Genomic DNA, 16,057 nt, shown 5'->3' with positions numbered 1-16,057 from the left:
TTGATTCAACCAGTGCGTGCCCAGTGGAAAGCAAAGTGTTCCAAAAAGACGTTTTCACATGATTTGACATGGGAAATCATGTGATCTTCCACACGTCTAATCATATGGTTTCTCTTGAAAGCGGGTGGGATGCAACCACAGTCTGAGACCGGCCAAGTGGCTACTCAATGTCACAGGATGCTACTCCTGTCTCAGCTGTCTTAGTCTTAATAATGATCATCGTTACAACTCTGATGGTTCTGTCAGTGAGTCAATCCGCAGTGCCTATCTGAGAATGAAGTCTATAATCAACCAGGTATTCTCACGACCACAGCAGGCTAACGGTCCAGTTGTCGATCTAGCCATGGCTAATCACGTCATCTTAACAACACGTTCATCTCAAATAGCACAGGACCCAAATCAGACCCCTGTGGAGAACGGGTCTAACACTACCTGCACATTACAGAACAGACACTATTACAACCCCCATACAGCCCCTGTATTCATACATCACACACTGTTACCGGGCTGGCGGTGGAAATCACCGCAGTGTCTCTAATGCCTCATAACACGACTAAATCAAATCAAATCAAATGTTATTTGTCACAAGGCAGTCGAACAAGCGAAATGCCAGTCCGGGGACAAAGTGGAGTCGCAATTCAACGGCTCAGACACAAGACGCATGTGGCAGGGTCTGCAGGAAATCACCGGCACCGACGTCTTGCTTCCAGACAAACTAAACTCCTTCTTTGCCCGCTTTGAGGATAATACAGTGCCACCGTCGCAGCCTGCTAACAAGGACTGCACCCCCCCCCCTCCCCCTCTCCCTCCTTCTCCGTGGCCGACTGTTATCCCTCGCAAGGCTGCTGGCCCAGAGGGCATCCCTAGCTGCGTCCTCAGAGCATGCGCAGACCAGCTGGCTGGTGTGTTTACGGACATATTCAATCGCTCCCTATCCCAGTCTACTGTCCCCACATGCTTCAAGATGGCCACCATTGTTCCTGTACCCAAGAAGGCAAAGATAACTGAACTAAATGATTACCGCCCCGTAGCACTCACTTCTGTCATCATGAAGTGCTTTGAGAGACTAGTCAAGGATCATACTGCCTCCACCTTCCCGGCCACCCTAGACACACTTCAGTTTGCATACCTCACCAATAGGTCCACAGACGATGCAATCGCCATCACACTGCACACTGCCCTATCCCATCTGGACAAGAAGAATACCTATGTAAGAATGTGGTTCATTGACTACAGCTCAGCATTCAAGTTTGCAGATGACACAACAGTAGTGGGCTTGATTGCCAACAACGACGAAACAGCCTACAGGGAGGAGGTGAGGGCACTCGGAGTGTGGTGTCAGGAAAACAACCACTCACTCAGGGGCAACAAAACAAAGGAAATGATCGTGAAGTTCAGGAAACAGCAGAGGGAGCACCCCCTTATCCACATCGAAGGGAGAGCAGTGGAGAAGGTGGAAAGTTTTAAGTTCCTCAGCTTACACATCACAGACAAACTCCTGACGGGCTGTATCACAGCCTGGTACGGCAACTGCACCACCCTCAACCGCAAGGCTCTCCAGATGGTGGTGCGGTCTGCACAACGCATCACCGGGGGCAAACTACCTGCCCTCCATGAAACCTACAGCACCCAATGTCACAGGAAGGCCAAAAAGATCATCAAGGACAACAAGCACCCACACCACTGCCTGTTCACACCGCTACCATCCAGTTAGGACATCTACTTTGTGCATGACACAAGTAATTTTTCCAACAAATGTTTACAGATTACAGATTATTTCACTTATAATTCACTGTATCAAAATTCCAGTGGGTCAGAAGTCTACATACACTAAGTTGACTGTGCCTTTCAACAGCTTGGAAAATTCCAGAAAGTGATGTCATGGCTTTAGAAGCTTCTGATAGGCTAATTGACATAATTTGAGTCAATAGGAGGTGTACCTGTGGATGTATTTCAAGGCCTACCTTCTCTCTCAGTGTCTCTTTGCTTGACATCATGGGACAATAGTACGCAAGTATAAACACCATGGGACCACGCAGCCGTCATACCACTCAGGAAGGAGAAGTGTTCTGTCTCCTAGAGATGAACGTACTTTAGATCGAAAAGTGCAACTCAATCCCAGAACAACAGCGAAGGACCTTGTGAAGATGCTGGAGGAAACAGGTACAAAAGTATCTATATCCACAGTAAAACGAGTCCTATATCGACATAACCTGAAAGGCCGCTCAGCAAGGAAGAAGCCACTGCTCCAAAACCGCCATAAAAAACCCAGACTACGGTTTTGCAACTTCACATGGGGACAAAGATTGTACTTTTTGAAGAAATGTCATCTGGTCTGATGAAACAAAAACAGAACTGTTTGGCCATAATGACCATCGTTATGTTTGGAGGAAAAAAGGGGAGGCTTGCAAGCCTGAAGAACACCATCCCAACCGTCTAGCACGTGGGTGGCAGCATCATGTTGTGGGGATGCGTTGCTGCAGGAGGGACTGGTGCACTTCACAAAATAGATGGCATCATGAGGCAGGACAGTTATGTGGATATATTGAGGCAACATCTCAAGACATCAGTCAGGAAGTGAAAGCTTGGTCGCAAATGGGTCTTCCAAATGGACACTGACCCGAAGCATACTTCCAAAGTTGTGGCAAAATGGCTTAAGGACAACAAAGTCAGGGTATTGGAGTGGCCATCACAAAGCCCTGACCTCAATCCTATGGAACATTTGTGGGCAGAACTGAAAAAGAGTGTGCAAGGAAGCTTGTGGAAAGCTACCAAAAACGTTTGACTCAAGTTAAACAACTTAAAGGCAATGCTACCAAATACTAATTGAGTGTCTTCTGACCCACTGGGAATGTGATGAAAGAAATTAAAGCTGAAATAAATCATTCTCTCTAATATTATTCTGACTTTTCACATTCTTAAAATAAAGTGGTAATCCTAACTGACCTAAAGCAGTGACTTTTTACTAGGATGAAATGTCTGGAGTTGTGAAAAACACTTTAAATGTATTTGGCTAAGATGTATGTTAACTTCCGACTTCATCTGTTCTTACCTGTACTTAACATCTATGTTTTGTGAACAGTTCTTATCAGAATTTGTGTTGGTGCTCCTACTTTTGTGTTTCATGCTATCCAATTGGTTACTGTTAGAATGAATGTTTCCACAATAATTTTATTCTCAACACAAATGCCAAAGATTTAGAAAGTTTTCAATGCATTTTTATCATTAGTTTTTGTTCTTTATAAGAGCCAGTTTTTAATTTTTATTTTTATTTTTTATATTTCTGTCTCCCCTCTTCCCCTCTACTTTTCTCCCTCCTGTTGTTGACTGTAGGAGCCAACTCAAACAGTCAAGGCGGTGATTTCACCAATAATGATGGTGACGAAGACAAAGGTATTTTTCTGTCTTTTTCCCTTTTTGACCTCCAAAAAAGAAAAGCCTGATATTCATGCATGTGCACAACTATTTTTAGATTAAAAAATATAAAAAAATGTTTTTTGTTTTTTCCCTTTTTATCCCTTGAAGTGCATATCAATGGGCACCTCTTGGATCTTCCTTTTTTTAAAAACAACCTCTTTCCTCTTTGGAGATGCAGATCATAATGTACAGCGAACCAGAAGGTTATGTACTGAGGGTGAAAGGTCACCTCTAAATGGGGAATGAGGTGTACGCTCCAATAGTCACCGTTTCCAAGAATCTCCCGCCTCACTCCCACCTTTGCTGCAAAGTGAAAGATGTTAAATTGAAACTCTGCATGTATTTTCTCTGGCCTCCTCGGAGGTGAAGTTACTAAACAGTCTTGTTTTCCCTTTAGGTTATTTTCTTCTTTCTTTGTCTTCATTGCTCGGTGAAGCATGAGCACGACACTAACCCACGTTTGTTCAGTTTTGACAGTTGGAGACCTTGTTCATTTGTAACTCTGTCAAAGTCTCTGTCATATGTTTTCTGTTCGCTTTCTTTTGCTTGGTACTGTTAACCCAAAATGGTGGTTCGATTGTGTTTCTCTAAAGATCTGGGGATGGCTAGGAGATGAGTGAAAGCACTGGGGAAATGTTTCAGGGACGTTAAGGCACAGGTTGTCTTCATGGTTTTAAAATCAAAGGGCAGAGCGCTGACATTTTTCGATCACTGTGCCACGACGGTTGGCATTCTCTTTCTCGAAAGCTGCAACACGAGAACGTGTCGTTTTTAACTCCTCAGAACATACCGGGCTGTATCCAGGCATTTTCTACCTCTCAATGACGTACTGTAGAAATTGCCTTCTTATAGCCGTCTTGATAATGTGAAAAGGTAATAGGCCTAGGTAGGAAGGAGTGAAAGCTGTGAATAAGGTTCACCTTAAATCCCTATTAGAGGAGATTGCTAAAGGCCATGCTGTGTGCATGAACTTTTCTTCATAACCTTTTTCTCATGTCATTATCAGACATGTTTATTTCTACTTTTTTTTTTTACCCCTCAGAAATCGTCAAACGTTTTTTCAGAAGTATATATTGTCCCCTTTAGAATCTACTGGTAATTTCCATGAATGCCTTTACTGTTTTCTCAATGTGTATTGTCAGATCAACTGGGTAAGAATCTCTCTCTCTGTGTGTACAGATGCACAAGTTTAACTAACTGTTCAGACTGTTTCTCTTGAAGAAAGCAACGGTCAGATTTTGAAATGCCTGGATAAACATTTTATCCCATCCAGGCCTTTCAAAAGTACACGGCAGTCCTTCATTTTAAGAAGTACTGCCGTGTCGTGTCAAACCCACGCCTGTGTTTTCAGGAGTGCTACTACCAGTGCAGAATCCATGCTCACTGACTGTTTGAACATCTGCACTGGCGATGAATTACCCCCCACGCACACACACACACGCACGCATGCACACCTCGCACACAGCACAACAATGCAGCTCACCGAGTCCCTCCTTCCTCTAACTACTACCTTCTCTGTTGCAGTTCCCTCACTAAAAACCCTCACCGCAGGCTTAAATGAGGTAGAAGCGTATTCCTATTCTCTTGGAAGTTTTAAAGGGCTGCATTTGAAAAATATTTTTTTCCCTTTGGCCTCAAGGAAACTTTGAAATGAACGATCAAATATATCCTTATTATTTCATGACTTAGTTTGGATTAAGACAGAAAGGGTATTATTTGAAATGTCTCTGTAATTGAGACCATGTCTAAGTACATTAGAGGAGTGGAGTGTGTTCGTACATACTTCAAAACTATAGTGTGGTAGCTAATATAATGCCTTTGAGACATCTGACACTAAGCTCTGCACAATTTTCCTTTTGTTAATTGCTCTTCTGTTTTCCTTGACAGGTCTTTGTATGGCACATAGAGACGTGTGTAGAGATTGTGTTAAAGCAAGATCGTATCCAGATTGACACCAAACTGGGGAAAAAACGTACTGAAACAGGGACGGATTACCTTAACTTGTCCAATAAGAAACGCTAGTTTACGGTTGCGAAACATTTTGCTACGATGTGCTCTAATGATTACGACCCAGCTCCCTCAAACAGGAACAGGAAGTGTGACCAGCTACTTCCTGTCTGACTGTGGGTTTGGAGGAGCTCACTGTTCCCCCTGTATGGTCATTAACTGCCATCTCCCATCCCTCTATCCCTTCCTTCCATTCCTCCCTTTCATCCCTCTATCCCATTACTAACACTTGGAAAATGCTGAAACCAATAGAAAATTCTGATGACCCACCCTCCCCGACTCACTCCCTCCCTTCTCCCTCTTTCTCTCTTCTCTCCCTCCTCTCCCTCCTCTCCCTTTCTCCCACCTCTCCCTCCTCTCCCTCTCTCCCACCTCTCCCTCCTCCCTCCCGCTCCATATAGAGATGAGTAATGTGTGTGGCGCCGCTGTGCCATGGAGGAATATATTATCCCCTCAGCCCGGTGTGGCAGTGATGAATATCTAGGGCATGCTCACTGCGGAGTCACCCAGCCAGGGACCTCTCAGCTAGGCAGCTCCATGCAGCTCCTTTACAGAGACAGAGCCCAGAGAGAATAGAGAGAGAGAGTGAAAGAGAGAGAGAGAGAGTGGGGGGAGGGGTATGAGGGACGGGGAGAGAGAAGAGAGATAGGTAGAGGGAAGAGAGAAGCGAGAAAAGTGTTCTCTTCTCTCCTCCTCTCTCTTCGCTCTCTCTCTTTCGTGGCTCTCTCTCCCCTCTATCTCTGTCTCCACTCTCTTCCCTCTCCCTCTCTCTATTTCTGTTTTAAGTGCCCTGCAGTGACCGGATGGGGACACGCTGGGACAAGGAGACCCTAAGACGACCCCTTCCGAAAATATTAAAAATAAAAAACCATGCTCCTAAAATCTGCCATAGTCTGTTAGAACGGATCAAAGTTGCTTATCTGTCTTAGTCTCCTCCAGTTCAACATCCCCAGAGCAAGTCAACATTAGAGATGAAGAGTGACAGCCAATTTGCCTTCTATGTTTGATCGAAGGCCAGCCAAATTCCATCTCAGAACAAAGAACTCAGAACCTAGCTTTAAAGAAGAGCCTGAAAACTTTTTATTTAAATAAAACATTTTTAGAGGTGGATCAGCTTAATATTGCGGGAAGATTGTTGCTTCCATCAATGCAATTATCTGCATAATTTCCAACCCCCCATATCTTTTTTTGGTAAATATATATATCTATATAAAAGCCGGAAGTTTACGTACACCTTAGCCAAATGCATTTAAACGCAGTTTTTCACAATTCCTGACATTTAATCCTAGTAAAAATTCCCTCTTAGGTCAGTTAGGATCACTACTTTATTTTAAGAACGTGAAATGTCAGAATAATAGTAGAGAGAATGATTTATTTCAGCTTTTATTTCTTTCATCACATTCCCAGTGGGTCAGAAGTTTACATACACTCAATTAGTATTTGGATTTCTTTGCCTTTATATTGTTTAACTTGGGTCAAACGTTTCGGGTAGCCATCCACAAGCTTCGCACAATAGGTTGGGTGAATTTTGGCTCATTCCTCCTGACAGAGCTGGTGTAACTGAGTCAGGTTTGTAGGCCTCCTTGCTCGCACACGCTTTTTCAGTTCTGCCCACACATTTTCTATAGGATAGAGGTCAGGGCTTTGTGATGGCCATCTTGACTTTGTTGTCCTTAAGCCATTTTGCCACAACTTTGGAAGTATGCTTGGGGTCATTGTCCATTTGTAAGACCCATTTGCGACCAAGGTTTAACTTCCTGACTGATGTCTTGAGATGTTTCTTCAATATATCCACATCATTTTAATTCCTCATGATGCCATCTATTTTGTGAAGTGCACCAGTCCCTCCTGCAGCAAAGCACACCCACAACATGATGCTGCCACCCCCGTGCTTCACGGTTGGGATGGTATTCTTCGGCTTGCAAGCCTCCCCTTTTTTCCTCCAAACATAACAATGGTCATTATGGCCAAACAGTTCTATTGTTGTTTCATCAGACCAGAGGACATTTCTCCAAAAGTACAATATTTGTCCCCATGTGCAGTTGCAAACCGTAGTCTGGCTTTTTCATAGCTGTTTTTGAGCAGTGGCTTTTTCCTTACTGAGCGGCCTTTAAGGTCGATGTAGGACTTGTTTTACTGTGGATATAGATACTTTTGTACCTGTTTCCTCCAACATCTTCACAAGGTCCTTTGCTGTTGTTCTGGGATTGATTTGCACTTTTCTCACCAAAGTACGTTCATCTCTAGGAGACAGAACGCGTCTCCTTCCTGAGCGGAATTACAGCTGCGTGGTCCCATGGTGTTTATACTTGCGTACTATTGTTTGTACAGATGAACGTGGTACCTTCAGCCGTTTGGAAATTGCTTCCAAGGATGAACCAGACTTGTGGAGGTCTACAAGTTTTTTTGTAGACCTCTTGTAGACTACCTTGTTGTAGTCTTGGCTGATTTCTTTTGATTTTGCCATGATGTCAAGCAAAGAGGCACTGAGTTTGAAGGTAGGCCTTGAAATACATCCATAGGTACACCTCCAAATGACTCAAATTATGTCAATTATCCTATCAGAAGCTTCTAAAGCCATGACATCATTTTCTGGAATTTTCCAAGCTGTTTAAAGGCACAGTCAACTTAGTATATGTAAACTTCTGACCCACTGGAATTGTGATACAGTGAATTATAAGTGAAATAATCTGTCTGTAGACAATTGTTGGAAAATGTACTTGTGTCATGCAAGTAGATATCCTAACTGACTTGCCAAAACTATAGTTTGTTTAACAAGAACATTTTGGAGTGGTTGAAAAACTAGTTTTAATGACTCCAACATAAGTGTATGTAAATGTCCAACTTCATCTGTACTTTTTTTTTAGAATATACCTTTATTATTATCCGCAAACCCTACCACCCTTCCCCCATTGGGAGTAAACCAATAAACAGTAACGCTTAGGCTTCTACCTTCATATACACATACAGACATATTTGTCAGACGCAATCTATTTTACAATAGTTATGTTTTTTTTTTTTTGGTCCTTCCTCTATTTATGAAGTCCACCCAGTTTGATTTCTATTTGTAACTGTGTTATCTTGCAACATTTTTTAACCTAAATACATTTTTTTATAGACCGCGTATGTTTTACAATGGTTATCTTATCTATCTTATCTTATCTTGGTTATTAGTCCCACCCTTCAGCTCCATTCAACCCCTCCCATCTATCTCTGAACACCATCCACTTTGGATTTCTATTTGCCATATATTTTTCAACTGTGCTGTGATGCTTCACAAAAGTACTGAACCTTTCTATTCTCATAGCTTCTACAGATTGTAAATTAAAGGTAGACTTTTTTGCTAAAATAAAAATTATATTATTGATTGATTGACTATGGCTTTTCAAATCACCCAGTATTGCTATCTGTAATGTTAGATCTAGGCAAATGTTGGAATTCTTCAGCCACTCCTGGACCTGTGTCCAAAAACGAGCTACATATGGACAGTACCAAAATAAATGATCTAATGACTCTGCCTCCTCACAGCAAATTCTGCAGAGCTGGGAAGATTGTATCCCCCATATATATAACATTGTATTGGTTTTGAATCCGTCGTTGTTTTGCGAGTCAATTCACAATTCATCATCAAAAATGTCTTCCCAACTATTTTGCAATTTATATGACACAGCTGTGTCCTTAAATGAAATTGGTATATTTTTTTATTTATCACACTTTTCTTTAACCATGTATGCTCTGTAATGCAGGGCCGACATACAAGTTCTTAACTTTTTCCCCTTTCTACTTGCCTTTTCCATTTTTGTGGTAATGCTGCAATTAGTTGGTTGTAATTTTGGGTAGAGCAGACATTTCCATATGTCTGTGGTAGCTGCATGTGTGACATAACGCCACCAGTCCTATTTATGATATCATTCACTAAAATTATACATTTTTGAAACATTTCATCGAAAAATATGTTTGTTTTTTATCAATTAGTATATTTGAGTTTAACCACAATATTTGTTGTATTATTTGTTCTGTCTTTTCAGGTGGATTAAGCTGAAATTGCAACCAACTTTCTAAGGCTTGTTTAAAAAATAACAATATTTTGGAGATTATTTCCTTTTCAAGCAACCGAAAGTGAGCAGTTGTAATCTGAATAAAGGGGAAAAGGCCAGTCTTGAACATGGGGTGAGACATTCCTACCAATTTACTGGAGAACCATTTCAGATTTAAGTATAACTTTTGTGTGACTGATGTCTTTAGTGAGTGGTCTAATGATTTAATATTTATTAATTTCTTCCCTCTGAATTCATATTCATTATATAAATAGGCCCTTTTAATTTTGTCTGGCTTGCCATTCCAAATAAAATTGATTTTTTTTTGTTCATATAATTTAAAAAGCCGGTCACTAGGTGTAGGCAAAATCATACATCGACAGTTATTTTCCTTTCCATGGTAGCAAGTTCTTATCTATTTTTGCTAACTTTCTCTACAAATGTATTGGAGTGAGATCCTTTCGTTCTTTTGGGATTTGTATACCGATTATGTCCACATCCCCATCAGACCATTTTATTGGTAAACTACACTGTAATGTAAAATTAGCATTTCTTTAGTGATCCAATACGTAATATAGTGATCCAACACTTATCATGATTTGGTTTGAATCCAGAGAGGTTAGCAAAAGTATCTAGATCCTCTATGAGGCTGTGGAGGGATTCTAATTGTGGTTTTAAAAGAAAACATTAATCATCAGCATACAATGACACCTTTGTTTTTAAGCCACGGATTTCTAATCCCTTAATATTATTGTTGGATCTAATTTTAACAGCTGACATTTCGATGGCAATAATAAATATAAATGCCGATAGTGGACAACCTTGTTTTACTCCTCTAGACAGTTTAAAACGTTCTGAGATGTAGCCATTATTTACTATTTTACACATAGGGTTACTATACATAACTTCAACCCATTTAATAAGAGATTCCTCAAAATTGAAATATTCTAGGCATTTATATATAAACTCCAGTTGTACTTTATCAAAAGCCTTTTCAAAATCCCCGATATTTCATAGTATTCTATTGTTTCCAGTGCTTGTCTTATATTATCTCAAATGGTCCGTCGATGTAAAAAACTAATCTGATTAGGATGACTAATATCTGACAATACTTTTTTAATTCTATGCGCCAAGCATTTAGCTAGGATTTTTGCATCACAACACTGAAGTGTAAGAGGCCTCCAATTTTTGAAATGGACTGGATCTTTATATATACCACTTGGGTTCTGTTTCAGTAATAATTATATCAGATCTTCTTGTTGTGTGTCTGATAATCTACCATTTATATAGGAGTGGTTAAAACATGCTAATAATGGTCCTCTGAGTATATCAAAAAAAGTGATGTATAATTATTGTTATGTAAAAGTGTATACTTCCACTGGTATGCCATCCAGCCCTGGAGTTTTCCCTTAAAGGCTTTAATTGCTTCAATAAATTCCTCCTCTGCCTTCATATGAGTCTTTCTGTACAGATGTTAATTTTTCATTATTATTAGGAAAAAAAATCCATACAATTAGCTTCGGTTAGTGAAGATGGAGGAGACTGAAACGAAAACATATTCTTAAAGTATAATTTGGTGAATCTTGCGTGAGTCCATTTGTAACAAGTTTCAATAGATTTTTTTGGTAGCATTTCTATATTGATTGAAAAAGAATTTGGTTCATTGTTCGCCATATTCCATCCAGTTCGCTTTATACTTTATAATATATCTTTATAATATATTACACTGGATCTTTCTTGAATAAGTTCCTCGATTTTCTTTTTCCTCTAACTTATTCTGTGAGCCTGACAACTTCATGTACTGCCCTTCTGTTTATTGGGCATCTGGAATTTTCCACCTGGTTTCAGCAGCTCCTATCCTACTAATACATTCAAATAAGAACCATAGCAATGGAATGTTGAAAGTGGCCCAATAAATAAGTAATAAGATATGATTTAGTTACCCTTCCTCCAGCTTGCCTCGTTGACCCAGTCTATCTGTGAATGTGAAGTGCAATGTATTTGGCTACCTGCCCAAGAGGAGCGTGGCAGAGGTGAAGGTGGGTCCTTCTCAAGATGGCCTCGGCCACAACAGCAGACTGCAGGCTACACACGGTATAGGCTGGTGCTAACATGTGAGCAGTTGTGAAATAGATATATTCACATTATCGTAGCACTAGGCGCCCACTCAGAACACAGCGGAGATTAATAACCACTGTGGGTTGTTTTCCACCTCTCCTTTCTATATATTGGTGGGGGTTTTTTGCGGAGGAGGAGGAGGGGAAGCGATATACACACACGCACGCACACAAGCGTACACACACACACTCACACACAGCTGAGCTCCAATGCAAGGCAGTCGTCTGTCTGCCCATAGGCCCTGCTACTCACTGCCAAGCCTGCGGAGGCAGAAGCAATGTGACCTAGACGACAGCCAGGCAGCTGGCCCGCCCACTTTTCAGCAGCAGCCAACGGCGGATGCAACAGAAACCAATAATCGGGGTGTACTGAGAGAGCCTTGGTTGAATACCAATTACATAGTTCGGGTCATGGCTGGGTAAACCCTGACTCGTTTAGCCCGCTGCCTGCTTCCATGACCAATGCTTTGGCCCCTGCAACACTAGACCAAGTGGAATCTTATTTATTTGGAATTCCATGATTTGAAATAGCATTGCAGTTCACACACATTTACATTGCTGTACACGCTGACTAACATTATCTCACACATACTCACATTGAGGATCACCATACATACTCAAAAATACATTGGTGAGTCACGCATACACACACTCATATTGACTGTTATCCAATCCTGTGGAGGGGCTGTGCTACGATTTTCCCTCGTTGATGCTCTCATCCTTGGTGACATTTTGAAGAGTTCCATAGAGCCCTGATGATATGGTCACGGATGATGTTCAGCCAGTGTAGTAGATATTTGCGAGATACTTTTGACCCTGTAGTGTATGTGGACATCTGCTCATCGAACATCTCATCCCAAAATCATGGGCATTAATATGGAGTTGGTCCACCCTACATCAGCCTCCTCTCTTCTGAAAAGGCTGCCTACTAGATGTTGTAACTAGCTTCCATTCAGCCACAAGAGCATTAGTGAGGCCGGTCACTGATGTTAAGCAATTAGGCCTGGCTCACAGTCGGCGTTCCAGTTCATCCCAAATGTGTTTGATAGAGTTGAGGTGAGGGCTCTTTACACCTTCACTGGAACTAAGGGGCCTAGCCCAAACCATGAAAAACAGCCCCAGATCATTATTCCTCCTCCACCAAACTTTACAGTTAGCACTATGCATTCGGGCAGGTAGTGTTCTCCTGGCGTCCACCGAACCCTGATTTGTCCGTCAGACTGCCAGATGGTGAAGCATGATTAATCACTACTGAGAACGCGTTTCCACTGCTCCAGAGTCCAATGGCGGCGTGCTTTACATCACTCTAGCTGACACTTGGCATTGCACATGGTGATCTTAAGCTTGTGTGAGGCTGCTCAACCATGGAAACCCATTTCATGAAGCTCCCGACAAACAGTTATTGTTGCTTCCAGAGACAATTTGGAACTCGGTAGGGAGTGTTGCAATCGAGGGTTGCAATCGAGGACACATTATTTTTCCTCGCTACGCGCTTCAGCACTCAGTGGTCACGTTCTGTTAGTTTGTGTGGTCTACCAATACGTGGCTCAGCCGTTGCTCCGAGGCATTTCCACTTCACAATAGCAGCACTTACAGTTGACCAGTTTTAGCGTGGCAGAAATTTTAAGAACTGACTTGTTGGATAGGTGGCATCCTGTGACAGTGCCACGTTGAAAGTCACTGAGCTCTTCAGTAATGCCATTCTACTGCTAATGTTTGTCTATGGAGATTGCATGGCTGTGTGCTCGATTTTATACACCTGTCAGCAACTGGTGTGGCTGATATAGCCAAATCCACTAATTTGAAGGGGTGTCCACATACGTTTGTATATACAGTGCATTTGGAAAGTATTCAGACCCCTTTCCCTTTTCCATATTTTGTTACGTCACTATCAGGTATCAAGGTAAGACCCAGATGCAGACCGTGTCGAGGTAACAATGTTTATTACAGCAACAGGGGCAAAGGTACAAGACGGCAGGCAGGGTCCGGTCAGGCAGAGGTTGGTAATCCAGAGGCGGGGCAAAGGAAGGCAGGCTCAGGGTCAGGGACAGGCAGAGTGGTCAGGCGGGCAGGCAAAATGTTAGGACAGGCAAGGGTCAAAAGAGAGACTGGAGAAAAGCCGGAGTTGACACAAAAATGCTAGTTGACTTGTCAACAGACAAACAGAGAACACAGGTATAAATACACAGGGGATAATGGGGAAGATGGGCGACACCTGGAGGGGGGTGGAGACGATCACAAAGACAGGTGAATCACATCAAAGTGTGATAGTTACAGCCTTATTCTAAAATGTATTACATTTTTAAAAACACGTTTCAATCTACACACAATACCCCGTAATGGCAAAGCAGAAACATGTTTTTAGAAATGTTGCAAATTTATAAAAAACAGAAAAACCCTTTGCTATCAGACTCGAAATTGAGCTCAGGTGCATCCTGTTTCCATTGATCATCCTTGTTTCTACAAATTGATTGGAGTCCACCTGTGGTAAATTCAATTGATTGGACATGATTTGGAAAGGCACATATAAGCAACTTTTATCCGAGACAGGATTGTGTCAAAGCACAGATCTGGGGAAGGGTACCAAAACATTTCTGCAGCAACGAAGGACCCCAAGAACCCAGTGGCCTCCATCATTCTTAAATGGAAGAAGTTTGGAACCACCAAGACTCTCACCCGGCCAAACTGAGCAATCGGGGGAGAAGGGCCTTGGTCAGGGAGGTGACCAAGAATCTGATCGTCACTCTGACAGAGCTCCAGAGTTCCTATGTGGAGATGTGAGAACTTCCAGAAGGACAACCATCTTTGCAGCACTCCATCAATCAGGCCTTTGTGGTAGATTGGCCATAAAAGGCATATGACAGCCAGCTTGGAGTTTCCTAAAAGGCACCAAAAGGACTTTCAGACCAAGATTGAACTCTTTGGCCTGAATGCCAAGCAGCACGCCTGGAGGAAACCTGGCACCACACCTATGGTGGTGGCAGCATCATGCTATGGGGATGTTTTTCAGCGGCAGGGACTGGGAGACTAGTCAGGGTCAAGGGAAAGATGAACAGAGCAAAGTGCAGAGAGATCCTTGATGAAAACCTGCTCCGGAGCACTCAGTACCTCAGACCAGGGCAAAGGTTTAACTTCCAACAGGATAACGATGCTAAGCACACAGCCAAGACAAAGCAGAAGTGGCTTTGGGGCAAGTCTCTCAATGTCCTTGAGTGGTCCAGCCAGAGCCCAGACTTGAACCTGATCAAACATCTCTGGAGAGACCTGAAAATATCTGTGCAGCGACGCTCCCCATCCAACCTGACAGAGTTTGAGAGGATCTGCAGAGAAGAATGGGAGATACTCCCCAAATATAGGTGTTCAAATCTTGTAGCGTCATACCCAAGAAGACTCAAGGCTGTAATCACTGCCAAAGGTGCTTCAACAAACCACTGAGTAAAGGGTCTGAATTCCATTTTTCCATTTTTATTTTAAATAAATTTGCAAACATTTTTAAAAACTTGTTTTTTTCTTTGTCACTGTGGGGTATAGTGCGTAGTTTGATGAGGGGGAAAAATAATTTAATACATTTTAGAATAAGGCTATAACCTAACAAAATGTGGAACAACTCAAGGGTTCTGCATACTTTCCGAATGCACTGTATAGTGTTTCTACCCAGAGGCTAGAAGGACACCTTTTATTTTTTATTTAAGTAATGAAATCCTTGAAAAATCCCTCCTTCCCCAAATCATTGATTCTAAACTCATTGCTTCTCCACCATGTCCTGAGGAGGTAGAATGTGGAAAGCAGTGGTAGAATGCTGACTTCTGAAATGCTGGACCCATAGGAATCAACTGCAAGTTGAGAAACACCCTAATGAGGCCTGTGACTGCTGACTGAACCGAGTGTTGATTTATCCTGCTAGCAGGCTGGTTGTTTGTGGAACATGATATCCCTCTCCAATCTTCTCCAATACTAAGACTCTACCCTCTTAATTTATAATCAACTCCTACACATGTACTAATCAGAGTAGCAAAGCTCCAAAATAAGGCATTCACCCTACCTAATTGTACTGTAGCAGTCATGTTTGGCTGCATCTCAAATTCCACCCTATTCCCTTGATACAGACTCTGGTCAAAAGCGGTGCACTATATAGGAGACATGGTGCCATTTGGGAAACAGTCCTTGTGTGTTGATGTCATTCCAAGAACATAGTCCCTGTACAGATATCTGCAGAATGATGCCTCTATCACATATTTAAAGAGATCAGGTTTCCCCTCGTACAGTATCTCCAATACTACAGTGAACCTCTCTTATCCAATAGCGTTTACATATGACACCCACTTTGAACTACCCATATTCCATTGGCCTGCCGATTTTTAAAAATGTCAAAAACATATGCATCCAAAGTAAAGGATGTGACTGGCTGGCTTCCTAACCACCCAAATTACGCCCTATTCCCTATGTAGGAGGTCCATAGGGCGATGGTCAAAAGTAGTG

General features: G+C 42.1%; 1 protein-coding gene across 2 annotated transcripts in view; it reads left to right on the top strand.

Moving 5' to 3' along the window:
* The window catches only part of LOC112253882 (neuroligin-4, X-linked), a 79,326-nt gene that overhangs the window by 13,765 nt on the left and 49,504 nt on the right, over positions 1-16,057 (top strand). Inside the window, exon 3 of one of the 2 annotated variants that reach the window (XM_024425944.2) lies at positions 3,334-3,393. The exons of the other annotated variant lie outside the window; for it this stretch is intronic. Within the exon in view, the coding sequence (XP_024281712.1) occupies positions 3,334-3,393 (60 nt within the window). The remainder of the gene's footprint in view (positions 1-3,333; positions 3,394-16,057) is intronic. 2 annotated transcript variants of the gene reach the window in all.

This window comes from Oncorhynchus tshawytscha, linkage group LG07, assembly GCF_018296145.1.
Source record: "Oncorhynchus tshawytscha isolate Ot180627B linkage group LG07, Otsh_v2.0, whole genome shotgun sequence".
NCBI classification, from domain to species: domain Eukaryota; kingdom Metazoa; phylum Chordata; class Actinopteri; order Salmoniformes; family Salmonidae; genus Oncorhynchus; species Oncorhynchus tshawytscha.
Note: the sequence above shows the minus strand (reverse complement) of the source record. Positions and strands in the feature narration are given on the sequence as shown.